Source organism: Miniopterus schreibersii, assembly GCF_964146895.1.
Source record: "Miniopterus schreibersii genome assembly, chromosome: 4".
Taxonomy (NCBI): domain Eukaryota; kingdom Metazoa; phylum Chordata; class Mammalia; order Chiroptera; family Miniopteridae; genus Miniopterus; species Miniopterus schreibersii.
The window spans coordinates 70,523,360-70,549,907 of record NC_138105.1 but is presented as its reverse complement, the minus strand read 5'-3'; the positions used below and the strand labels follow the sequence as shown (position 1 = coordinate 70,549,907).

The 26,548-nt window shown below is 41.8% G+C and overlaps 1 protein-coding gene across 1 annotated transcript in view; it reads right to left on the bottom strand.

Moving 5' to 3' along the window:
* ADGRE2 (adhesion G protein-coupled receptor E2) overlaps positions 1-26,548 on the bottom strand; it is a gene marked incomplete at its 5' end in the record, with an annotated part of 43,221 nt that overhangs the window by 1,873 nt on the left and 14,800 nt on the right. The window contains 15 exons of the mRNA XM_081135468.1: positions 1,933-2,043; positions 2,127-2,295; positions 3,278-3,369; positions 3,764-3,830; positions 6,196-6,431; positions 6,840-7,037; positions 9,431-9,610; positions 9,794-10,005; positions 10,194-10,301; positions 20,122-20,299; positions 20,621-20,698; positions 21,367-21,494; positions 22,466-22,621; positions 24,868-25,002; positions 25,286-25,339. Of these exons, the coding sequence (XP_080991594.1) occupies positions 1,933-2,043; positions 2,127-2,295; positions 3,278-3,369; positions 3,764-3,830; positions 6,196-6,431; positions 6,840-7,037; positions 9,431-9,610; positions 9,794-10,005; positions 10,194-10,301; positions 20,122-20,299; positions 20,621-20,698; positions 21,367-21,494; positions 22,466-22,621; positions 24,868-25,002; positions 25,286-25,339 (2,102 nt within the window). The remainder of the gene's footprint in view (positions 1-1,932; positions 2,044-2,126; positions 2,296-3,277; positions 3,370-3,763; positions 3,831-6,195; positions 6,432-6,839; positions 7,038-9,430; positions 9,611-9,793; positions 10,006-10,193; positions 10,302-20,121; positions 20,300-20,620; positions 20,699-21,366; positions 21,495-22,465; positions 22,622-24,867; positions 25,003-25,285; positions 25,340-26,548) is intronic.

Genomic DNA, 26,548 nt, shown 5'->3' with positions numbered 1-26,548 from the left:
TAGGGAGGAGGTGATGGACACAGTGTTAACAAGACAGACGTGTGAGTACTGTGGAGGAAATATTAGAATGATTTAGCAATGGATTGGTTTGGGGTAGAACAGGGTAGGGAAGAGGAGAATGTTAAAGATTTTCCAGGTCCTGACTGGTGCAGTGAGATGAATGGAGAAACTCCAACTTGGCCATGTCGGGCTGCTTCATTTAAGTAGAGGTGTCAAGTAGGCAATTGGAAATAGTATTCTGGGGCTCATAGATAATTTAGAGCTAGAAAAATATTTGGCCATCATTTCCTTGTGCATGGCTCATTATCATTGAATCCCTGTAGACAAGATTGTCTATGAGAGGGTATAATGTAATAATGGAAGTATTTCTAGAACAAAGCTAGATAGAGTAAATGAAATCTAAAGAAGATGAAGAAAGCTCAGCCAGAAAATTAATAATGCCAGGGATGTTGAGATATAGGAGCTAGGACAAAAGAGAAGTTTCATGATGGGGGCAGTAACAAAAACACCCAATAATACTAAGAGGACCAAAAAATACTTATTTCATCCAGTGATATGAAGGTCACTGGAGACTTAAGAAAGAGTTGTTTTGGTGGAATGATACAGGCACAAAACAGTTTTGCGTGTGTGAGGAAGTAGAGGGAGGGACCAAATGTATAACTTTAATACTTTTTAGTATGACAGAGATTTAGCATGTTGCAATGAAGGCAGAAAGGATGCTGTTGAAAAGGTGAGACTGTACAAGGTTCAGAGAGAGTATGTATGAGCAGTAATGTAAAGTTATGGAACAGTCAAGAGGGTTGGGAACAAAAATGCAATAGAAGGATTAGCCTTAAAAAGTCAGAAGCACATTTTGTCTGTTGCAAGAAGATGGAAGGAGGAGAGAATGAACCAGATGTCAAATGCCTGGTGGTTTTGAGAGCACAAAGTTGACCTTGTTTCATGCTGCTGACTTGATTTTCTGTGGAAGAAACTGGCAGAAACACCTGCTAGAATGGAAAGAGAAGAATGAGATTTTTGAGGATGGAGAATTTTGGAAGGATCGGTTGTAGAGGGTTGGACAAACAAGTGGATGAAAAATATGTATAAAGCTTGGCAGGCAGTGTGGTGGGTCCATGAAAGTTGGGAGAAAAAGTGAATTGTCTGAAAACCTTGCACAATTCATATAGGCCCCATGAGCCTCACTTTCTTTACCTACCAAATGGGAACATAATGATACTTAGCTCCAAGTGCTGATGTGAAGAATGTGTGAACAAAAAGCATGAGATAAGATTTTGTAAAACAGAAGGTACAAATGTTCATAATGTTCATTGCCATTGCCTGGGTCTCTCCTCAGCTCTCTGTGATTCTCCTTGGTTTTGCACTATTTGTATGTGTTGAAAATATGAGGGACAGTTGTAGACTCTTAAGGAAAGTCTCAAATCCAACCTACCACTTATTTCACTAACTTTTATGACTATATGTACCATGTATTTGTTTTTTATATAGAGGGTAGTGTGGAATGACTTGGGATAAAGGACGGTGCTGTGACGGTGAAGTCTGAGCATCACAGCTTCAGGTCATTAGCTCCTGCTTGTTGAGCTGACCATTGCTTCTCTTTCTGCTTATGAGGAAGTGTTTTGTATCTTCTCACTAAGTAAAATTAAAAACCACATGCACCATGTCTCACAAAGTGGGTGCTCTACACACGTGGGGAATGAGAGGATAATCATGGGCGAGGGTCAAGGTGATCACATCAACACTGTGAATGAAAGTACAGAAACAGTTCCATTTTTGACATGGAAGTGCCTTGGGGTGAGGGCACAAGTAAACCCAGTGTGAGCCATCTGAGGGCATCACCTGCTATATACCCAGGTAGTCCAGTGTGATGGGGCAGTAGCTACTCAAGTGGATCAGTTAGTGAGGTGCTCTGGGAGCAATATGTGATCTTACCTCATTGTGTTTGGAGACTTCAGACATGGCCCTGCTGGAGAGGGTGTACTTCTCAGAGTTGGCTTTGGTTTCCTTGACCCCTTTCAACCATTTCCTGTATTGCTCCTGGACCTACAGAGGCGAATCATGCTCTGAGTCAGCTCACTGAGAGGAGTAAGAGTGGAAAGTCCTGGGTGGGAGTTGGACAGTGGTACCTGCTGGCTGAGGAGACAGTACACCAGGAAGATGAAGACACCCTGCAGGCTGTTGATGATGGTGAAGAGATAGGCCATGGCGTGAGCAGCTGGGCCCACCTGTAGGATTCCCAGACACCATGTGCAGCCCAAGATGAAGAGCTGAGCCATTGCTTTAAATGTCAGCATCCTTGGTAGGAGGAGAAGAGAGGCACATGGTGCACCCGAGCAACAGAATTAAGGTCATCCTCATCTCCACCCCATGCATGCGTATGACTGAGTTGTGATCAACTTTGATAATTACTCTCAATGATCCTCGAAACAGAAATGCTATCAGGGTTTCTCATGACGTTTTGACTTGGACTGAAGTATAGTGATAATTCATAATGTGGATTTCAAAAAGATCATGATGTTTCATGAATGTCCCTAATTTCATTCAACTGACATTCCTGAAGACATTCTGTGTACCTGACTCTGTGCTGGGTCTTGGATATTAAAAATAACAAAGATAATTTATGCTTTTACAGACCTTAAAGTTTCATGGAAAGACTAAAACAAATGGTCACTTATAATATTTGTTACATGTGAGGCACCTCTGCCTGGGTCCATCCAGTACCACTCCTATCTTCTCCACGAGCTGACTGTGAGCATGCTTTGCCTAGAATAGAGGCCATTCATTCTGTGCAAAGTTTAGGAAAGCAAAGGACATCCCTAACCTTTCAGAAGATGTGATACGTGGATAAAGAACCTGATTTCACCAGGTGTAGGAGTAGAGAGGGCAGAGGGAAGAGTATCCATGAAGGTGTGGGCATGAATGTGCATGCTGGGTTCTGGGAACAGTTATGTGATTTCCTAAGTGTTTTATAAAGATGAAAATGTTCTGAGAGCTTTTTGATAGGGCCATGGAAGTAATCCATGTTTAACAGAACAAAGTCAATTCTCTCTGTAGCTGAGGTAATTTCACGCTGGAGTATGGAGAAACAAAATATTTTTGGCTTGGGTTTCAGCAGCAAACCGCCATACCTAAGCTGGTTTCCAGAGAAGGTGGCTGCACCTCTCTCCTCCTGACCCCTCAGAATCCCCGTGAAAGGACATCAGGAGCTTGGAACCATAGGGCATTGCTCCCAGACCACGCTTTGTATGGGGTGGTGTGCACCTCTGATCCCCCTCACCTCGTGTTCTGGAGGGTGGACACATCCCTGTTGAGTGAGGAGAGCTTGTTTTTCAGAATCCAGAAGGTCATCAGAAAGAAAGCCAAGTTAATCTGCAGAAACCCCACAAAGCATATTGAATACATGCCATATCTATACCTTCTTCCTAGCTCATCTAACACCTAACCCAGTAGATAAGAAGCTTTCATATTTCATAACAGTCACAGAAGAAGAGACAAATATCCAGTAACTCAGGCTCACGCTTGTCCTGTAACAGGGGTGACCAACTTGTTCTAGGTTACATGGCAATGTCCACATTTTAGTACTGAAAATCTGATGTCTCAGGAAACCCCTTTATCCTGGTTTTAAAACAGAAATTTTGCCTCCTGTAAGCCTCCTCAGTCCTGTAATGATTGCTCACTCTGCCTGAACCCCTCCTTATACACCTGCTCTTTGATTGACCCTCAGCTGGGCAGGAAGGATGCTCTGATGTCATCCTTTACTCACAGAGATGATGGCGCAGACGGGGCCAAGGAAGGCCCATATAAATCCGTTGTCTGTGTGGAGCCAGCATCTAAGAGAGATGGAAAGAAACTGAAGAATCTATTTGCCTGTGTGGATAAAGAATCGATAAACATATCCTCACCACCCATAGTTTCTTCTGTCTCCTATGGCTAATATTGTTACTTTTTTTGGTAAGAACCTTTAAGCTAAAATCTACCCTCTTAGTAAAATTTAAGTATACAATACAATAGTGTTAATTATAGGCACTATGCTCTATAGATCTTATACACATAGCTTTGTGTATGCCTTTGATGTGTATGTCCTGGTTGTATACTTATGTTCAGACTCATCAGGTTATATACATTAATGGTGTACAGCATTATATAAATCAATCATACCACAATAACGTGGTTTTAAAAACAGACACATTTCTTTTAAGAAGGTCTTTTGAGTCCTAACCCCCAGACATGCTGGCAGAAAAAAATATACATCTTAAAATGAAAAGACAAATATCAATCAGTAAATTAATTTATGGTTTATTGGACAAATGTTGTGTCTCCTCTGTATCAGGACCGCTGCTAGACCTGAAGACCCAACTGCAATTGAGATCTGGCCTCAGTCCTCAGGCAGGCCCCAGTCCTCAGGCAGGCCCCAGCTGGGTGGGAAGGTGACCAATTAGACAACAAAAACAATCAAGATGATGAGCTTTATGATCAATTGTGAGGAGCTATGAGAACATGTAGCTGGGTTGATTGCCTAGGCTAGTGTATAGGAGATTCAGGTAGTTGGGAAGGGTTCCCTGAGAGAATTGTGTTTATTCTGAGATATGAAGGATGAGCAGGGTAGACAAGGTGAAAAAATTTGGGATGTGCAAGATGATAGTAAAAAAGATAACAATAACCTGACACAGTACTAACTCAGACTCATATGCATTAAATAATTTATTCTTCATGACAACATTGAGACTCTAGTGATTACAGGTTGGCATCTGATGCTTAAGGAAACATAGTAACTCAAGGCCACACTGATAGAAATGATAGAATTGGAAATGATCCCATGTGAGATATTTGTGAATGAGTTGGGAGGTGTGAGGACCGTGGAGTTAGATGGATCCACCAGAAGACTCAAAGCCTACACTACTAAGACAGTGTTGGTAAACTTCACCCTATGGGTCCGATGGTGTCACCACCTGATTTTGTAAATGTGTTTTACTGGAACACAGTTACACTCATTCTCCTGTATGTTGTCTACGGCAGCTCTTGTGCTACAAGGACAGAGGTGAGTAGTGGCAGTAGGGACCACATGGTCCACAAAGCTGCAATATTTACTATGTGGCCCTTTACAGATAAAGTTTGCTGACTTTTATGCAAGCTATACAGGAAGGCCAGCTGACCAGGGCTACTCTGATGTCAGTGAACATTAATTTTATCAACATAGGAGTTGATAATGTTGTAAATGCCAGATTTTCTGTATTTGATCCCAGCTCTGCCACTAACCAGCTGTGTGATTTGGACCATGTCAGCAATCTCTGCACCTCAGTTTCCTCATCTGTAAAACTCATATAATACCAGTTTCTACCTCAGTGGGTTGTTGGGAGGATGACTTGAGCTGATACATGAAAAATACTGAGAACAATGATTGCATGTCAAAAGTGATTTCTAAATCTTAGCTCTGGTCATCATGATTTCATCATCTAAATTCTCCCCCCTTTTTAACAAAAATTAAGGAGAGAATAGGTTGCACCAACCAATGCCATCCCTTCATTTCCATTTTGCTTTCTAGAAGATTTATAATAGTCCCCTCAATTAATGCAATGAATATTATATTAACATAAATTTACTTATATATAAGATGAGATTAATATTGTGTATCATAGTTTTTAATGTAATACAGTCATTAATATAATATAGAGTTAATATTTAAAATAACCAAAGACCTTATATGCATATATGCATAACCCATGGACAGACAATAGTGTGGTGAAGACCTAGGGAGGGGGCAGGAGTGGAGCGGAGGGGGAAAAAAGGGGGACATCTGCAATGCTTTCAACACTAAAGATAAATTTTAAAAAATAAAATAATTAAATCTAAAAGATGAAAAGTCAGCTTATTTATTTTAACTATATATTTATGATTGTTAATGTTTCATTATTATAATAGTGTAGGTTATTAATATAATACATAATTAATATTATAGTAATATTAATTATTAACATACTACCTGTATATAATTAACATTTGAAACAATGATATTTTAAGTTCTTAAAAACAGTCACTTCAAGCAAGGAATACAATCATGGAACCAGGAAGACGTCTTTGGGTGATTACTGTTTTTCTATACTTATCACATTCTAGTGAAATTAAAGTGCTGCATTGGTTATTGGTGCTGACCATGGTCATGTGGAGAAGATAAGAACAATGGGAACTTTAATTTACCGGACAGGTGTTCCATAAAGGTGAGGCCTGGAAGCTGCAGAAATGGCCACAATCACAGCCGGGATTCCGTAGCCCACAGGGAACATGAACTTCTTCATGAACCTGCTCACGCTAGAGTAGTTGACCACCATCAAGTTGCGTGCGGTGAGGAAGAGGTTCAGGCCCTCCAGCAATATCCAGGTGAAGGAGGCCAGGTAGAGATAGTGTAAGGCACCCGCGATGATGGAGCACAGCACCTAAGGGAGGAGAGAGTCACCAGGTGGGATTGTCAGGGAGAAGTGTGGCCCCAGGACCTCTCCTATACCTTGCCATTTGGGGGAACTCTGAGGTATTTGAAGGAAATGTCAAAAAAGGGTGTGTCTTCTCATTGGGTCAGTGAATGTGAAATTGGCTACTCATCCCTCTAACATTCCCAAACCCAAGGCCATTATACAGGATGTCCCCCCAAAATGTATAAACACTTTGAATAATCATTAATTCAAATGGGTTAAATCTGAAAAGGAGGAAACATCAATTCAGCTATCAGCTAAGAGTATATACATTTTTTTTTTGAATACCCTATATTAAGATGTTCAATGCAGCATGGCCCCACGAACTCCAAACCCCCTTGGGCAGGGTGGGGTCCTTTGGGACAGTGTCAGTACCTTGTGCTCAGTTCTGTCGATGGCCGTGAGGAAGAGCAGGTGGGCCAGGAAGAGGCAGAGTGAGAGCTGCAGATGGAGTGAGGTGCTAATATTCTGGATGGCTTTGCATAGCAGGAAGGTGAGAGCCGCCAGGAAGAGGCACAGCAGAGAGAGGCTCAGTCCCATGTGGGTGATCACAGTCAGGGCAGGATCCGTCTTCTGGGACCCAGCAAAGAGGAGAAAGCACTCATACTTTCCTGGGCTGGGTTAATGACCCCTCCACCACATTTAGTTTTATTTTTCAGTGTAACAAAATCAGGAATGGAGGCGCCACCTAAATTTATGATGTTTGTGGGTAATGTTAGAATTTTATGGGGCTCTGAACTGATTAATTCAGACCCTGGAAGAATTGAGGGATAGCCCGGTCGGGTGTGGCTCAGCGGTTGAGCGTCGACCTACGATCCAGGCGATCGGGGTTCGATTCCCGGTCAGTGCACATGCCTGGGTTGTGGGCTGCAGCCGATCAATGACTCTCTCATCATTGATGTTTCTATCTCTCTCTCTCCCTCTCCTTTCCTCTCTCTGAAATCAATAAAGATATATTTTAAAAAAAAAAAAAGAAGAATTGAGGGATAGAAGAGACCTTACTCAAGACCAAGTTCTGGAACTCAGAGGGTTTATTTATTTAAAAATATTTTTATTGATTTTTAGAGATAGAGGAAGGGAAAGAGTGATAGAGAAACACTGATGGGTTGCCTCTTGCATGCCCCCCACCAGGGATGGAGCCACAACTCGGGCATGTGCCCTGACCAGGAATCAAACTGGCAATCTTTTGGTGGACTGGATGATGCCCAACCAACTGAGCCACACTGGCCAGGGCATAGGGTTTATTTCCTTTTAGATTTTTGGGTATGACTAAGCTTATAGGTTTATCATGTGAGAAGAATGAAGTGTGTGTAAGCAATTGCAATATTATTTATTAGCAAATGATCAAAACAAAACCCCACTACAAGAAGCCTTGATGTGTAATTTATGGCGGATTCACAAAATGAAATGCTTGTGGCAGTAAAAATAATGAAGTGTCTTTTTGTAAGCTGGAATAGAAAATTCTCTTAGATGTAATAAATAAAACATGATTTGCACAACAGTGAAAAAAACAACACTCCACTAAGTCTTTGAAAAGAGGAAGACCAAAGAGCAAATATATGCATTATTTTTATACAGGGTGGGGCAAAAGTAGGTTTACAGTTGTGAGTATGAAAAACACAGAGTTTATTCTTGCATTATTATTTATTAATTATTGTATTATTTTCCATACAAACAACTGTAAACCTACTTTTGCCTGACCCTGTATGTATAAAATATCCATAGAAAAGTGAAGGAGAAACTAACAACTTTGGTTGGTTGAAGCACGAGGAACTAGGTGTCTGGGGTTAGGGGTGAGATGAATCATCAATGTTCCTCTCTCATTCTGTTTAAATTTGAAATGCAAATATTTAAAGTCTTCAATAAATGTAAAGCAGCATGTAAATAAAAGTATGAATATTGTGTTATCTAGCGATGTGGCCGGCGGAAATATGGTCGTGGAGTGTCGTTCACAATTCTGGAGGCTTCTGTGAGATCTGGCCATTTGGCTATTATCCTTTTCATGGTTATTTTCATGCAGGTGCCACATTTATTTCAGTAAATGCCTCATTACCTGAAGTTATTTGTGCAAGTTTCTGGTTTTGGTGAACCAGAGAAGTAACCAGTTCAACTGGACAGGGGAGGAGGCACACACGGCTACTGATTTGCCTGTACTCATTGGATCCCCGGTCCCCTCTGAACTCTGCCATCATCAAATCTTCCTTTATGAAGCCCCTGATTACCCCTGTCCTGAAGACCCCCTTGGTGGGCAGAGTTCTAGTTTGGCAACCATGACCCCACTGGCATGTGTACATATAACTACTTCCAGGTTTTCAGTCAAATGCCATCTAGGTGCTCCTGTGAAGGCATTTTGCAGGTCTACAATGAACTCACTTGAAGACAGGGAGTTTCTCTTGTATGGGTCAGACTTAATCAGATGAGCCCTTAACCGATCAAGGTTCTTGGAGCAAATGATTCAAAGTTTGAGGGTGTTTTAATGTGAGGGAGATTCTCCTGCTGGCCTCCAGTTAGCAATACTGACACACTGTGAGAAGGCCTATGAGAGGGCTACATGAGAATAAATGCAGGTAGTCCCTAGGAGCTGAGTGTGCTCCCCCACTGCCAGCTAGTAAGAAAGTGAGAAACCAGTCCCACAAGTGCAAGGAACTGAATTCTAAGCCAGGGAGCTTAGAGGAGAACTGCAAGACTCAGATGAGATTACAGGCCTGGCTGACACAGTCATTTTAGCCACATGAGACCCTGAGTAGACAACCCAGGTATGCCATAAGAGATTGCTGACATGAGGATTCCGCAGGATAACAAATTTGTGTGTGTGTGTGTTTTGTATTGTTGAAAGTATTACAGATGTCCCCTTTTCCCCCCATTGATTCCCTCCACCCTGTGTGTGTGTTTTTAAGATACTACATTTGTAGGGAATTTATTACACAGCAGTAGACATTGAATTCATCCCCTCTTAGGGCTCTCACCTGCACCTCATAGTGGGCCATGAGGACGGCAAAGCTGCTGAGGTGGGTACATTGGCAGGTGGTGCTGGTGTCTCTGGTGCCCACCATCCAGCAGCCTTTGGTGGACCAATGACCACTTCCATCTTGGCCATGCTCCCAGAAGACACAGTACACCTTTTGCCTTGGCCCGGGAGTCACTGACTATAGGAAAAGAGCACAGGTATGAGCTGGTGGTTCTGGTGCTCAGAAATGCTGACCCAAATCCTACTTGTGATGAGCTTTCCTGGGGAAATGATGCACCCATGGGGAGCCCCCTGAACCCCAAGTCTATGCCTAGTACTCAGGCTCATTTTACACCTACAGCCCCATACTACCAGGACTCACATGGTTGAAGATGAAGGTGACTGGGGAGCTTAGGTTCTGGGTGTTGTTACTGCTCACAAAGACGGAGATGACATCTGAGAGCAGGAAGGGGGAGACTTCCTGCAACAAGCCCTTGTGTGTCTCATGCAGAACTGCAGTTTCCAGGACTAGGGAGGCCTCAGACAGCAACTTGCGAATCCCAGGCATGGAGAAAAGGCCCACCACAGAAGAAACTGTAGGACAAGGCCATGATTGACTTCTTGGAGTGCCCAACACAACCTCTTCTTCAGGTAGACTCTTTCCTTTTGGGCCCACCATAGCCCACACTTTTCCTTTAAACTGTAATTCTCCATTTGCCCCAACTTTGGGTATCTTGTCCCACTGTGAAACCTCAGTGAACTTCTCCCCATCTTAGCCTTACCTGAGTCACCAGATTCCTGTACTGTATCCCAGTCCAGCAGCATCTTCGCCTGATTAACATTTAAGGTGACATTCTTTTGTCCTTTCTTCGTCACCTTCAGGGACAGTTCTTTGAATTGTGGGAGTTATATAAGGGCATTAGATTAGTAATTGAAACTGCAATGGTTGCTATAATGCCCTATTATATATACTTTCTATATTATATAAATGTATTATATATTTATATATTATATAATATATATTACTTATATATAATGGTATTATTTAGTAAACATGATAATAGTATAACACAATATTTGTATACATAATAATGGCATATATATCATGTGGATTTACAAAGGATTGTAAGAGAATATCATGAGCAACTATTCAACAACCAGTTAGATAACCTAGACAAAATGGAGAAATTCCTAGAGACATACAAAGTACCCAAACTGAATAAGATATAGAAAACTGTAATAGACCTATAACAGGTAAATAGATTGAAACATTAATAAAAAACTTCTCCAAATAAAAAGCCCACTAGTGAAAAAAGAGAAAAGATTCAAATAAACAAAATCAGCAATGAAAGAGAAGTTACCACAGATACCACAGAAATACAAAGGGTTATACTAGAATACTATGAAAGACAATATATGACCAAATTCAATAATCTAGAAGAAACAGATAAGTTCCTAGAAATATGTAACCTTCCTAGACTGAATCGTGAAGAACTGGAAAATCTAAATAGACTGATAAACAGTGAGGAAATTGAAACAACCATCAAAAACTTCCACAAAAATAAATGAAATAAAAAAATCCTTCTGCAACAAAAGGAATAAAATACTTACAAAGAAACTTAACAAAGGATTTGAAGGACCTATATACTGAAAACTACAAAGTATTATTAAAAGAGATTGAAAAAAACACAATAAATATAAAAATATTCTATGTTCATGGGTTGGAAGAATCAACATAGTTAAAATGTTCATATTACCCAAAGTAATATACAGATTTAATGCAATCCCCATCAAAACCCCAATGACATTTTTTAAAGAAATAGAAAAAAAATCATCAGTTTGTATGAAACTACAATAGACCGTAAATAACTGAATCAATCCTGAAAGAAAAAAAAAAAGAATAAAACCGAAGATATCACACTGCCTAAGTAAAATAATACTACAAGGCGATGACAATAAAAACAGCATGGTATTCACAGAAAAACAGATATACAGACCAATGGAACATAATTGAGAGCCCAGAAATAAACCCACATGTATATGAACAAATAATTTTTGACAAAGGAGTCAAAAATATACAATGGAGAAAAGAAAGCCTCTTCAATAAATGGTGCTGGGAAAATTGACCACATGTAAAAGAATGAAACTAGACTATAGTTTGTCTCTATGTGCAAAAATTAACTCAAAATGGATCAAAGACCTAAATATAAGATCTGAAACAATAAACTACATAGAAGAAAACATGAGTACTAAGCTTATGACCCTTAGTTTTAGAGAAGATTTTATGAATTTGACTCCAAAGGCAAGGGAAGTAAAGGCAAAAATAAATTAATGGGACTACATCAAACTAAAAAGTTTTTGCATAGCAAAAGAAACTGCCAACAAAACAAAAGGGCAACCAACCCAATGGAAGATGGTATTTGCAGACAACAGTTTAAATGAGGGGTTAATATCCAAAATATAGCTTTGCACCTGTGCAGTGTGGTTGGGTCCTGGGGAATTTGGCTTCTGGAGCAAGGATCCTAGCCAGGACACACATTACATTGAATTGTCATATCTCCTTAGTCTCCTCTTGTCTGTGACAATTTCTTAGACTTTCCTTGGTTTTGATGACATTGATAGTTTTGTGGCATACTGCTTATTTATTTTGCACAATATTTCTCAATTGGGACTTGCCTGATATTTTTCCCATAATTAGACTGTGGTTATGGATTGTGGGTGGGAGAGCATAGAGGTAAAGTACGATTCTCATTCCTTATGATTTTGAAGCAAATCCTAGAAACCATATCGTTTTATATGTAGATATTTCAGATTGAATCTCTAAAACATAAAGGCTCTTTTCCCTGAGATATATCTTTGGCTGGGAAGGAACCTTCTTTCATACAGCTGTAGCACTGCAGGTTAATGATGATGATTCTTTTAAATCTAACTGTAATGTTTTCCTGGATTACCAACACTTCAACTTACTTTGAATAAAGCCAGCAGATTAAATTTTTACATTATTTGTTCAGTGAAGATGGCGGTGTAGGTAAATGTGGTACTCACCTCCTCCCACAACCACATCAAAATTACAAGTAAACTACGGAACAACCATCATTTAGAATCACCTGAAATCTGGCTGAATTCCTACAACTAGAGTTTTAAAGAAGAAGCCATATGGAGATTGGTAAGAGGGGTGAAGACATGGGACAGGCTGGTCCCACACCCATGTGTAGCAGATAAAAATCAGGAGAAATATCTCAGCTGTGGAGGTCTCCCCTGAGGAGCAAGGGATCTCAGCCACATACCAGGGTTCCAGCGCCAAGAGGAGAAGTCCCTATAACTTCTGGCTGTAAAAACCAGTGGTGATTGAGGTTGGAGGAGATGGAGGGCTGCTGGGGTCCCAGGCATGTTCTTTTAAAGGGCCTGCACACTGATTTACTTGGGCTCACTCCCTCTGAGTTCCAGTGCTGGGGCAGCAGCTTGAAATGCACAAGAGACATACAGGACATAAAATAGTCTGGTACCAGGCATGAAAAGGTCTGGTATCAGGGCATGAGCTGGGGTGGGGGAAGCTTTCTCCCAGAAAGAAGTACTGGTAGAGGCCATTGTTTCTTTGATGAGCCCCCCACCCACAGAGCTGGCAGGTGGGTGCTATATATAATACTTCATCAACCTGGCTCACACTGTTTGCCCCATCCAGGTGATTCCCTGAGGCCCTGCACCACCGAAATTTTGGGCCCGCCCAAGTTGTTTCCAGTGGCTTTTCTGTAAGAATGGCCTGTCTTGCCCTGCTGGGCGTGGCTCAGCGGTAGAGCGTCGACCTAGGATCCAGGAGATCAGGGTTTGATTCCTGGTCAGGGCACATGCCCAGGTTGCGGGCTGCAGCCAATCAATGACTCTCTCATCATTGAGGTTTCTATCTCTCCCTCTCCTTTCCTCTCTCTGAAATCAATAAAGATATATTAAAAAAAAAAAAAAAAAAAAGAATGGCCTGTCTTAACTCATGTTTCAGATTCTCCTAAAACCTCTTCAATAAGCAGCATCTGGCCTCAGCATGCGCCGTACCTCTCACTAAGTGGCCCCTAGCCTGGCACTAGTAGCAATTGGCCTTGCTTCACAGCTTGGCCTCTCCAGGGCACCTCCAAGCCCAGCACAAGTAGCAGCCATTGGCAGATCTCTTTGTAGCTCATGCCAGGTGGCCCTGGGCAGAACACAGGTGGTGGCTGACCTTGGCCTGTACCTCCTGGGAGGCTGCCGAGCCAGCACACCCAGTGGACAGCTTTAGACTACATCAAAGCATTACTACCCAACCACCTCCACAAGCAACACACTGAAGGGGCAAACTCAGCGGGCACCAGAGCCTTGCTTAAGTAAGTCCTGCTCTGTGGGGTGGGCTGCTGCACAGATGATCCTCCACGGTGGTAAAACGGTGGTGGTTCATGGTCACAGTCAATCCTTGCAGCTGAGCTACCTGGAGGTAAATTCCTCACGTTGATATGCCAATAGCAATCAAGGCTCAACTACAAGAGGAGGGTGTACACAGCCCATATGTGTGAGGGCACACCTGGAGCACCCAGCTTGGGTGATCGGGGAGGCTGTGCCACTGGACCCCACAGAACACCTACTTCATTAGGCCACTCTACCAAGCCCAGGAGACGTAGCAGCTCTACCTAATACATAGAAACAAACACAGGGAGGCTGCCAAAATGAGGCGACAAGGAAACACATCCCAAATGAAAGAATGGAACAAAACTCCAGAAAAAGAACTAAACAAAATGGGGACACGCAATCTACTAGATGCAGAGTTCAAAACACTGGTTATAAGGATGCTCAAGGAACTTACTGAGAAGCTCAACAGCATAAAAAAGGAATGGCCAGAAATGAAGGATACACTAACTGAAATGAAGTATAATTTACAGGGAATTAACAGTAGAATAGAAAAGCTGAGAACCAAACCAGGAATTTGGAATATAAGGAAGCAAAAGACACCCAATCAGAACAGCAAAAAGAAAACAGAACTTTAAAAAATGAGGAGAGTGTAAGGTGCCTCTGGGACTTCAAGCATACCAACATTCACATCATTGGAGTGCCAGAAATAGAAAAGAGAGAGCAAGACATTGAAAATCTATTTAAAAAAATAATGACAAAATACTTTCTTAACCTGGTGAAGTAAATAGACATATAAGTCCAGGAAGCACAGAGAGCCCCAAACAAGATGAACCCAAAGAGGCTAACAGCAAGACACATCATAATTAAAATGCAAAAGGTTAAAGACAAAGAGAAAATCTTAAAAACAGCAAGAGAAAAGCATTTAGTTACCTACAATGAGCTCCCATATGACTGTCAGCTGATTTCTCAACAGAAACCTTGCAGGCCAGAAGGGATTGGCAAGAAATATTCAAAACGATGAAAAGCAAGAACCTACAACCAAGATTACTTTACCCAGCAAAGCTATCATTTAGAATAGAAGAGCAGATAAAGAGCTTCCTAGACAAGAAAAAGCTAAAGGAGTTCATCACCACAAAACAGTATTATTTAAAATGTTAAAGAGTTTTTCTTTAAGAAGAATAAAAAAAGATAAAAATATGAACAATAAAATGGTAATAAATACATATCTATCAACAATTAAATCTAAAAACAAAATAAACAAAGAAGCAGAACAGAAACAGACTCATAGATGTAAAGAGCATTTTGATGCTGGCAACTTTGATGGTTGCTAGATGTGAGGGGGTTAAGGGGATGGGTGAAAACAGTGAAGGGATTAAGAAGTACAAATTGGTTGTTATAGAACAGTCATGAGGATGTAAGTACAGCGTAGGGAATATGGTCAATAATTTTCTAATAACTAAGTATATTGTCAGATGGGTGTTAGATTTATTGGGATCATCACTTAGTAAGTTATATAATGTCTAATCACTGGGATGAACACCTAAAACTAATATGATATTTATGTCAACTGTAATAAAAAAAAAAAAAGCTCTAATAAAAAATATGTAAAGAACTCATACAACTCAACACCAAACAAACAATACAGTTAAAAAATGGGCAGAGGACTTGAACAGACACTTTCCCAAGAAGACATACAAATGGCCAACAGGTATATGAAAAGATGTTCAACTTCACTAGCTATTAGGGAAATGCAAATCAAAACTACAATGAGATACCACCTTCAGTAGATGATTGGATAAAGAAGATGTGGTACATATATACAATGGAATACTACTCAGCCATAAGAAAAGATGAAACACTGGCATTTGTGACAACATGGATGGACCTTGAGAATATCACGCTAAGCAAAATTTGTCAGACAGAAAAAGTTAAAAATCATATGATTTCACTAATGTGGGATATAAAACTGAAAGCAACAAATGAACAAACAAGATAAACAAAAGAAATCTCATACACAAAGTGTAGGGTGGTGGGTACACAATGCAATATATACAGAGTATCATAGAAATGTACACTTGAAACCTGTATAATCTTATTAACCAATGTCACCCCAATAAATTTAAAATAAAAAAGACCAAAAAAAAAAATACCAATGGCATTTTTCACAGAACTAGATCAAATAATTCTAAAATATATTGTTTGGAACCACAAAAGGTCCCAAATAGCTAAGCAATCTCGAAAGACAAACAACGTTGTAGGTATCACGTTACCTCATATCAAACTCTTCTGCAAGGATATAGCAACCAAAACAACATATACTGGTATAAAAATAGACACATAGATCAATGGTACAGAATAGAGAGTCCAGAAGTAAACCCACATCTGTCTGGTCAATTAATCTATGACAAAGGAGGCAAAAAATATACAGTGAGGTAAAGAGTGCCTCTTCAATAAATGGTGTTGAGAAAACTGGACAGACATATGTAAAAAAATTGAAATTAGACCACTTTCTTACACCATATACAAGAATAAACTCAAAATGGATAAAATATTTAAATATAAGACCCAAAACCTTAAAACTCCTGAAAGAAAATATAGGCAGTACACTCTCTGACACTGTTCATAGTAATCCCCCTCCCTACCAATATATCTCCTCAGGCCATGGAAACAAAAAAATAAACAAATGGGATTTAATAAAACTAAAAAGCTTTCACACAGCAAAGTAAACCATTAACAAAATAAAAAAAACAACCTGCTGATTGGGAAAAGATACTTGTCAATGATACACTTGATAAGGGGTTAATATACAAAATTTATAAAGAACTCATACAACTCAAAATGAGAAAACAAAGCAAAACAAACAATTTAAGAAATGGGAAGGGGATGTGATAGACATTTCTCCAAAGGGGACATACAGATGGTCAATAGACATATAAAAAGATGCTCAACACCACTAATCACCAGAGAAATGTAAATTAAAATCACAGTGAGATACTACTTCACACTTGTCAGAATGGCTATCATCAATAAATCAACAAACAATAAGTTTTGGTGAGGATGTACAGAAAAAGGAACCCTGGAGCATTGTTGATGGGATTGCAAATTGGTGCAGTTACTATGGAAAACAGTATAGAAATTCCTCAAAAATTAAATAGAACTGCCTTATGACCCAGCAAGTCCACTTCTGGGTATTTATCTGAAGAAATCCAAAGCACTAATTCAAAAAGATATATGGACCACTATATTCATTGTAGCATTACTGACGATAGCCAAGATATGGAAGCAACTTGTGTCCATCAATAGAAGAATGGATAGAGAAGAGGTCCTACATATACACAATGGAATATTACTTGCCATAGAAGAAATAAAATCTTGCCATTTGCGAAAACTGAATGGACCTAGAGGGTATTGTGTTACATCAAGTAAGTCAGGCAGAGCGTGACAAATACCACATGGCTTCACTTATATGTGGAATCTAAACAACAAAATAAACAAAACAGAAACTGACTCAAATACAGAGAATAAACTGATGGTTGCCATATGGGAGAGGTTTGGAGTGGGGGGCGCTGGGTGAAAAAGGGCAAGGGAGATTGAGAAGTACAAATTGGTAGATACAAAATAGTGACAGGAATGTAAAGCATAGGGAATATAGTCAATAATATTTTAATAATTATATATGGTGCCAGGTATGTACTAGACTTATCAAGGGATAACTTAATAAATTATATAAATATCTAACCACTATGTTGTACACCTGAAATACAAAATAATATTAAATGTCAACTGTAATTGAAAAATTAAAAAAGTAATAAATAAATGAGTGAAATTTATGTTTAACCTTAAAAACAAACCCCCAAACCAGTATGATACTGGTATAAGGATAGACATTTAGATCACTAAAATGGAATTGAGAATTTAGAAATAAATCCATTCCTCTATGGTTTTCAACAAGAGGTGCCCAAATCCTTCAAGGTAGAAAGAGTAGTCTCTGCTACAAATGGTGCTTGGACATCTGGTTATACACACACACAAAAAGAAGCTGGTACTCTACCTCATACAATAAACAAAAATTAACTCAAAATCAGTCAAAGAAAACATAAGGGTAAATCTTCATGATGTTGAATTTGGAAATGGATTCTTATATATGACACCACATGCACAAGGAACAGAAGAAAAAATAGATAAAATGAACTTCATCATACCCAAAGCATCTGTTCATTAGGTGAAAAGACTATGAAGAAAGTGAAAAGACAATCTATGGAATAGACATTTTTCCAAAACACATACACAAATGTTCCAAAGTGACAGGTAAAAATGTTAAACACCATTAATCATTAGGGAAATGCAAATCAAAACCATAATGAGATGTCACCTGACATACACTAGAAAGGCTATAATAAAACCAAAACAAAATGGAAGCAAAAAGTGTTTCTGAGGATGCAGAAAATAGAACCCTATTATATAGCTGGTGGGAATGTAAATGGAAAAGTAGCCATTTTGGAAAAATAGTTTTCTGGGTCCTCAAAAAGTTGAATGTAGAATTATCGTATCACTCAGAGATTTCACCCTAAGTTATGTACCCCAAAGAGCTGAAAAAGTCAGACAAAACTTGTGCACCAATATTCATAGTAGCATTATTCACAGTAGTCAAAAGGAGACAACAACCCACATGTCCATCAATGGATGAATGTATTAACAAAAGGTGGTATATCCACATCCAATGGAATATTATTCAACCATAAAAAGGAAAGAAATATGACACTGTGAATCCTGAGTAAAAAAGACACCTACTAATAAGTGCTCCTGGCAGCTAACTGGGCTCAAATGAAAAAACACACCAGAGGCCTAACAGCCATTTCTTCACAGCAGAGTCTCATGCAAACTACACTTCACAGAGACACCTCCGCTACGCCGCCTGCCTGCGCTCTGAGCCAGCCCCTCTCAAGGTTTCCTGGAACCCTTCTTCAGCCTATAGGATTGAGGCTCCCCATCCAATCAGAGCTGCACAGTGCCTACCAGTTAGAGCAGCTTTATTTTGACCAATCAGGACAGTGCCTTTTGGACCAATCAAACTGAGAGAATTTGGCATCCTCATTTGCATAAGAACAGGCCAATCAGAAACCAGGGACCGAGACTTCTGTCCATATAAGCCCAGCTACTTTTTCTTTCCAGAGTGAAGACTGTTTCTCCCTGGCCGAGTTGGAACAGCAAAGATGTGTGGCCCTGGAACAGAGCAGACTGGAGATTTCTATTGGTGTTTAAATTGGTGCCAAGGACGATCAGTTGACAACGCGTGCTACAACATGGGTGAACCTTGAAAACATCGTTAGGTGACAGAAGCTACACTATAGGGTAACATATTTAATGATTCTATTTATACAAAATATTCAGAGTAAGCAAATTCATAGAGACAGAAAACATAAGTGGTTGCCAGGGGTTGGAGGTGGGAAGAACGACTGCTTTGTGGGTACAGTGTTTACTTTTAGGGCGATGAAAATATTTTAGAAATAGAAGTGATGATTACATCTGAATATATTAAATGTCATTGAATTGAACACTTTGGTTAAAATGGTGAACTTTGTGTTACGTGAATTTTACCTCAATAAGACAAATTATTTTAAATATCAAGTAATATTAAATATATATTCTTTAAAATTAAATAAATTGTTCTCTTTTGAAGCCTTTTGTTTCTCCCTAAATTTTTCATGATCTTTATTTCACTGTTCATAATTAATTTTTTAATGAAAATGTATATTAATGATCATTTTATTAATTTCTTTTTTATTGAGGTAAAATTGACATAACATTAGTTTCAGATGCACAACAGACGGTTTGATATTTATATATATTGCAAAATCACCACAATAAGTTTAGTTAACATCTGTCATTATACATAGTTACTAAATTTTAAAGATTTGTGATAAGGACCTTTAAGATACTTGCATAGACACTTTCAAATATATAATATAGTATTTTCAACTGTAGTTGCCATGCTGTACATTAGATATCCCCATGGCTTATCTATTTTGTAAGTGGAAGTTTTTACCTTTTGACTCCTTTCACCCATTTCAACAACCCCTCACCCCCTGTGTCTGACAACTACCAATCTATTCTCTGTATCTATGAGTTTGTTTTTTAGATTCCACATATAAGTGATATCATACATCTGTTTCTGTCTGACTTATTTTACTTAGCAAAATTTATTCAGTTCTTTTTAAGCTTTTATTTTAATTTGTTTATGAGAGTAATACCGAGATACAAGCATGGTCACCCAGCTCTAGTGAGGTTGGGGGAGGAATGAGGTGCAGAATGGGCAGAGCAGAGCCTGGGGGTACTTACCTGTGCCTGCGGCTGTATTAAAGGTCAGTGACTTATTGGGTGGGGCCTTGCTCAGCTCTTTCAACACAAATTCCATGTTGAGGAGCAGGTTAGCGGCCACATAGTTCTGTTCTGAGTGGGGCCTGGTCTCCAGGTCCTCAGGGGTTTCCAGCAGGTCATCTACCGCCTGTATGAGGTCCTGGGGGTATGGACACAGAGCCAGTGGGCCATGCACCAGAGGGACTACAGGAAGACTTTGCCCACTCAGCTCCAACAAACAGATTCTAGAGACTGTCAACTTGGGGATAAAGGTGGTACCAGATTGCCATGCAATCCAGCCATTCAGAGGTCAGTCCTGTTCATGAATGTCAAGGGTGATGTGAACTGAATGGGCAGGAACAGCAAGAAGAGAGGACTCAGAGCAGGGTGTCATTGTGTTGGGTCTGTCTCTTCCCAGACCAAGGCTTCCCCAGTCCTCTATGGGATGCCTCCCCCTGCCTCCCCCAGGTCCTGGCCTTACCTGGACTGTGTCCATAGACAAGGCAGACTTGAAGTCTCTGCCCAAATCATCAAATTTTTGTAAGAAGCGAGAGAACCTCTGGGGAGAAGGGAGATACGATGGTCAGAGAGCCTCGCAGGTAGATGGGGCAACTTGGGGGAAATAGGTGGGTGCTGCAGGCAGCACAGAGATATTTCCTGCCCCATCATCCATGCTGGAGCCACTGACCTTGCTGTTGATTCTATGGGGTGCATTCCAGGTGGGGAAGGAGACCCCTGGTGCAGACAGAAAGGCAGTTCGTTAGGTGTGTGAGTGTGCATGTTGGGGGCAGGGCCTGAGGCCCAGGACAAGTACCTTCCCATATTGTCATTTGCTGTTCCATGGAACCTGATTTGGGAATAGAAGCATCTAGGAGGTCCCACTGTTTGCTTCCCCCACCTCCCATTAGTGTGCACCTTTTCTTATTCACATAGAGGCCTCATAGCATAGTAATGTGGTGGCCTAGATGCTCTGCTGTCCAGATGTGGATGGAATCAGCTTGAGTCCTACCTGTCTGCCACCCCCAGTCCCCTAACTTTCCTGGGAAGTTCCAGGCTGGGGTGGGGGACATCACAGCTGCCTGTGTCCCAGCCTGAGCATTTGGACAGAGGACAGAGTGGGCCTTCTTGGAAATCCAGGGCAGGGGGGAATGCAGCATTTCCTGGCCAGGACCTGACTTGCCTCCCAGTGATAGCCTTAGTTCTAATTTTCCCAGGGCGGCTCCTCACTGACTGAGTTCTCCTTGGAATCTCATTGACGCTGTCAAAGCAGCGCTCTCCCCTTCCCACTAACACTAAGACATCTTGAAAGAGATGGACCAAGAACCACTTCTGAGACAGGCTCCCCAAGAATGAAGCTATAGGGCAGGGGCAGGGAGAATGAAGAAGACATTGCATAGGACAGGGCCACCCAGACAGTGGCACTAAGTCCAGATTGGACATTGGCAGCTGATGCCCAGCCAGGCTTCCCTGGGTGCTTTTTTGACCCCCCAAAAGCCATTCCCTGGACTGGCAGGAAGTGGTAAGAATTTACATCTGAGGAAGGCCAGGAATGGTGAGGGCTGGTTGGCTGGAGAGGGAGGCCTGATGGGTGAAGGGTGGCAGACATTTCTGTCTTCTGGCCCTTTAGTCTCCCACCAGGGACACAGACCTGAGTAATGGCTTCCTCCGTAGCCTGGTTCAGATGGGAGCCCCTCCCATTTATTCGGCTTTTCAAGTTTGTGTGGGTGTGGTGGCATCCATGTCCTCAGGTCATGAACTGAAATTATTGGAGAGAGTCAGAGGGGTCACTTGTGCAGGAAAATTGATGGAGGCTGAGTGGCCGAGAAGTGGGGTCAGTCAGGGTGCCAGGGAGAGGGCTGACCAGGGAAGGTGGAGCCACTCTTGAATCTCCCCACTCCCATGTTTCTGGACAGAGTCCCTGAATCCACCATTGCCTGGGAAGTCCCCGAGTGTGTACCTGGAATGTTTAAGCCCATGGGGGATCTGGTGGGAGGAGGCGTCATCCTGGAAGTCGCTGATGGTGGCGAAGAAGATGGGGGTTGCACTGGAACACAAACCTCTGTGAATGCCTGAAGGACCTTAAATGTTATCACTCTCCTTTTTTAAAAAAAAATTTAAAATAAGATCAGGTGTCCAAGAGGGGTGTGTTCCAAACATCCAGAAGTGACCCTCTGTGGAGGGTTCTCAGCCTTGGGATTTGGAGGGTGGGTGACCAGGTAGGTGCCTAGGACAGCTTTTTTATGTTTTGTTTTCAGGCCTGAGAAAGTGGGCCAAATGACCTCAAATCTCATGGTCAAGAAGATGGAAGATGTGGGGTGGTTTCTACCTCGACATGTGTTCTCCCTTTCATTCTGGAACTTCTTTACTCCAGAAACAAGCTCATATCCTGGGTTGCACGTGCAGTAGTAGCTCCCCTCTGTGTTATGGCAGTCTGCGAATTTTCCACAGGACACTGTTGAGGGTGGTTCACATTCATTGATGTCTGGAACACAACAGGATAAAGGGTTACCTCCCAAAGGCGTGAGTTCCCACAGAGCAGAGACTGTGGCATCCAGGCTAACTCTGCCATGGAGAGTAGACAGAACTAGCTCCTGGGTGTCACTTCTGGGGCTGGGCTGGGCAGAGCCAGCTGCTCCAGACTCTGGTGACCTCTCTGGTCGTCTTTGCTGTCTGGCTGGTCTGAGGACACCTAGATTCAGACACTCTGTTGTATCATGATGGGACTGGAAGGAGGTCTGCATCCCCTTCCCAGGCCTTGAGGAGTAGATGGTGGCACTGACTCAGGCTCCAATCCCTCCACTGTGGTGCTGCTTGCACCATAGGGGACCTGGTAGTGACCTCTAGTCAGGGTGAGGGTGGCAGTGAAGGCCATCTCTGTGCTGAGGTTGTGGAGGGAGACATGGCCAGGTGCTGTCCAGGGTGACATCATCATTCACACCTGAAGACAGAGTCAGGTGTCAGATCCCTGACCATTGATGGCTTCCACCTCCCATTGCTCACAGTGATCCAAATATACCCCACATTCCTCATCAGGCACTCCCCCAGCTCACAATGTCAGGCCTTTTCCAGATGCCCCAGGATGTCTCCGGGTGAATCTTCCTATCTCCACCCCCTATCAGAGGTAGTAGGGGGTATAAAATGAAGTGTCAGGAAGCTGCTCAAAGCTGAGTCACTAGGAGTGTTTTCTAGCATCTTATCTCTCCCTGTTCTCTAAACATGAGAAAGGCCAATGGCCCAGGTGCCCTTTGAATAGTAGCTCAGGGACCCACAGAACAGGAGCTGGGCACTGTTGGCTAAAAGCAATGGTTTAATAAGAACCATGTACACAAGAATGAATCAAAATCAAAATGAAGGAACAGAATATTTGGCCCTCTATGTACCAACCAGGGGACCAAAGACTGTAGAACCTGATAGGACTCTCAGCCAATCTCCCCAGATCAGAGTTTCATCTTCAAACTTGTGGGTTTCCCTTCTAAGGTCCCTGGCCTAGGCTGTGGGTGTCAGGACCAGGCCAGAGAAGAAGCATGAAGGATGCTTCTGCTCTCAGATGGTGGCAATGACTGAAGACCTGTCTTCCAGGTTAAGGGTATGGCGCTGTGTCACGTGAGGGACTGAGATCCAGGTACGGTCAGCAGGATCTCCATCCATATCCACCCAGTGTACAAGTCTTCATGACACACACACACGCAAATGCACAAAAGACCCTTCAGGAATACCTCCAGGCTAATGGATAGGCTGGGCATTACTCAAAATCTCTTTTCTTTTCCCCTGATAAAATTTACTTTTCACCCAATATTAAATAACACATGGATACTTAGGAAACAAAGAAAATGTAAAGAAAGGCAACAAAGGAAATCACCTAGAAGTTCACTACACAGACTACTGGAAAATTTTAGGGTTTTTCTCTCTCATTGTTTCTAACACATAGGAATGTTTTAAAATGATCAATAAATATGCATCTAAGATTATTTTAGTAGATAAAGAGAATATCTTTGTGTAAAAATCACGTAATTTCTTTTTTTGCCACTTGTTTACTGTGGTAAAATTCACATAACAAATTTACCATCTTACCATTTTAAGTAGCATATTTTCCTTTTCCAACCTTGTATTATTGAAGAATAAAAACTCTGGTTTTAGTTCTAATCTAGGTTCTACAACCTTATTAACTGTGTGACTTTGGATAATTTGCTCAGTCTCTTTTTTCAAATTATGATCTTTTAAAAAACAATACTACCATGAAACTATAAAACTCCTAGAATAAAACATTGGTCTTGGCAATGATTTTTTGGACTTGACACCAAAATCAAAGGCAACAAAAGCAAAAATAAATAAGTGGGTCTAAGTTGATCTAAAAAGCTTCTGTATAGCAAATGCAACCATCAACAAAATTAGAAGGCAACCTACAATTTTGGAGAAAATGTTTGGAAATCATGTATCTGATAAGTGGTGAACACCCAAAATACTAAATAAAGAACTCATATAACTGAACAGGAAGAAAAAACAACACACTACACAGTCGAATTTAAAAATGGGTAGTGGATCTGATAGGCTAATCACATAAATCTGATTGCTCACTTCCCTCATATTACCCTGTCCTGTCTCCTCTCTCTAATCCTTGACACAATGCTTCTGTGCTTCTCTCAGTCATGAGAGCTTTGGATACCTCACAACCTCCCCCAACAATCTCTGTATGCCCCTCCACCCCACCCCCCCCCCAAGCCCCTGTACCATCACATCTCTCAAAGAAGCTGGTGAGGATCTCCCCAGATGAAGAATTGAATCCCTGAGCACAGCGACAGGCGGTGGCATTGACACATGTGGACTTCAGAGGGCACCACCAAGGACAGCCTTCTCGGGTAGAGGCTGTGGGGATGGAGACCATGGTCAGAAATGGAAGAAGTCAGCTACCAGCTGGGGGCCCAAGGGTAGAGGAGGGGACGGAGGGAGTGATGGCTGCCACTGGACTTGGAAGAGCTCAGAAAATTATGGACATTTAGGGAGGAAGAAATAGCTTTTATTTCCAGAAGACCATCTCTAGGCCTTATTTGCAAGGTACGTCTCTTTCCCCGTTGTTAGTGAGAAGACCTGTACCCCAACAAGTGCTATCGAGCTTATGTCACTAATGGGCCTGGCTGGTCAGACTCACCTCTAAGTTTTTCAGCTGCAGCCCTCAATGTCAACATCAGCTGCAGAAAGAGATCTGGGGTAGAAAGACAGAGAGATGATAAAGATAGGAAAGTGGAGCTCCAATTTCAACCCCTGTCCACATGGCCATTGCCACATGGGAGGTGGCTCTGGCCTTGCAGCCCACAGCTTTCTGGCAGATTCCCTGAGGTTTTATACTTTACTTGGAATCAAGGACTCAGTCTTTCCCCTCTATTTCCTGGGACTCCCCAAGGAATCAGTTACTGACAGTCACAGCTCTCACGAAACCTCAGGTGCTACAGGTAAGGGGGCAGAACATACACACAGCTGATGACAGGGACACATCGTAGAGACTCCAGACTTTTCCAAAGGAGAGGGTAAGTCAAAGGAGAAAGTCCTCAGATTGGTTTGCCTGCTCCCATGTCCACATTCTTTGTTCTTAGGCAGTGGCAGCAATCTGCTTTGAAAGGCCCCACTCTCTCCTCCCTGGTGAGTAGGTGCCATTTCTTATTCACATGGAAGCATCCTATGAGTGAATGTTGTGGCTTCAATGCTCTGTTGTCCAGGTGTAGATGGAAGTGTCTTGAGTTCTCCCTGACTTTTAGCCCCTGTGCCCTTGCTTCCTTGGGCAGTTCCCAGGTGGGGTGGGAACATCATGGTTACTTGTGTCCCAGCCTGAGGAGTTGGACAAAGGCCAGGGTGGGCCTTCCTAGGAGCCAAATACAGGAGAAATGCGTTTCCTGAGCAGTACCCATCTTGGCTCCCAGTGATGACCTTTGTCTTGCCTCCTCCAGGACAGCTGTTCTCTGCCTGAATTCTCCTTGGAACCCCAGTGACCTTGGCAGGACAGAGAGCTCTCCTTTCCATGCTAACTCTGATACTCAAGCTTCATGGAGCTGGCCCAAGACCCATCCATGAGCCTGATTCCTCAAAGAGCTTGTAGGAAGGGGTGAGGAGAATGAAGATGGTGCCAGACAAGCAAGAGCCACTCAGACAGTGGATGCCACGCCACGGTAGACAATGGGAGTTGATGTCCAGCCATGCATGTTTGAGGTGGTGAAGGGGCTTCTTCTGATCCTCACAAAGTGTCCCCTGGACTGACAGGAAGTGGTTAGAATTCACTTCTGAGCAAGGCCAGCAGTAGGTGAGGGCTGGGTGGTTGGAAAGGGGAACAGATGCTGATGGGTGAAGGGTGGCAGCTGCTTCTGTCATCTGACTCCTTGGTCTCCACTGGGAGCACAGGCCTGTAGGTCTTGTTGAAGGA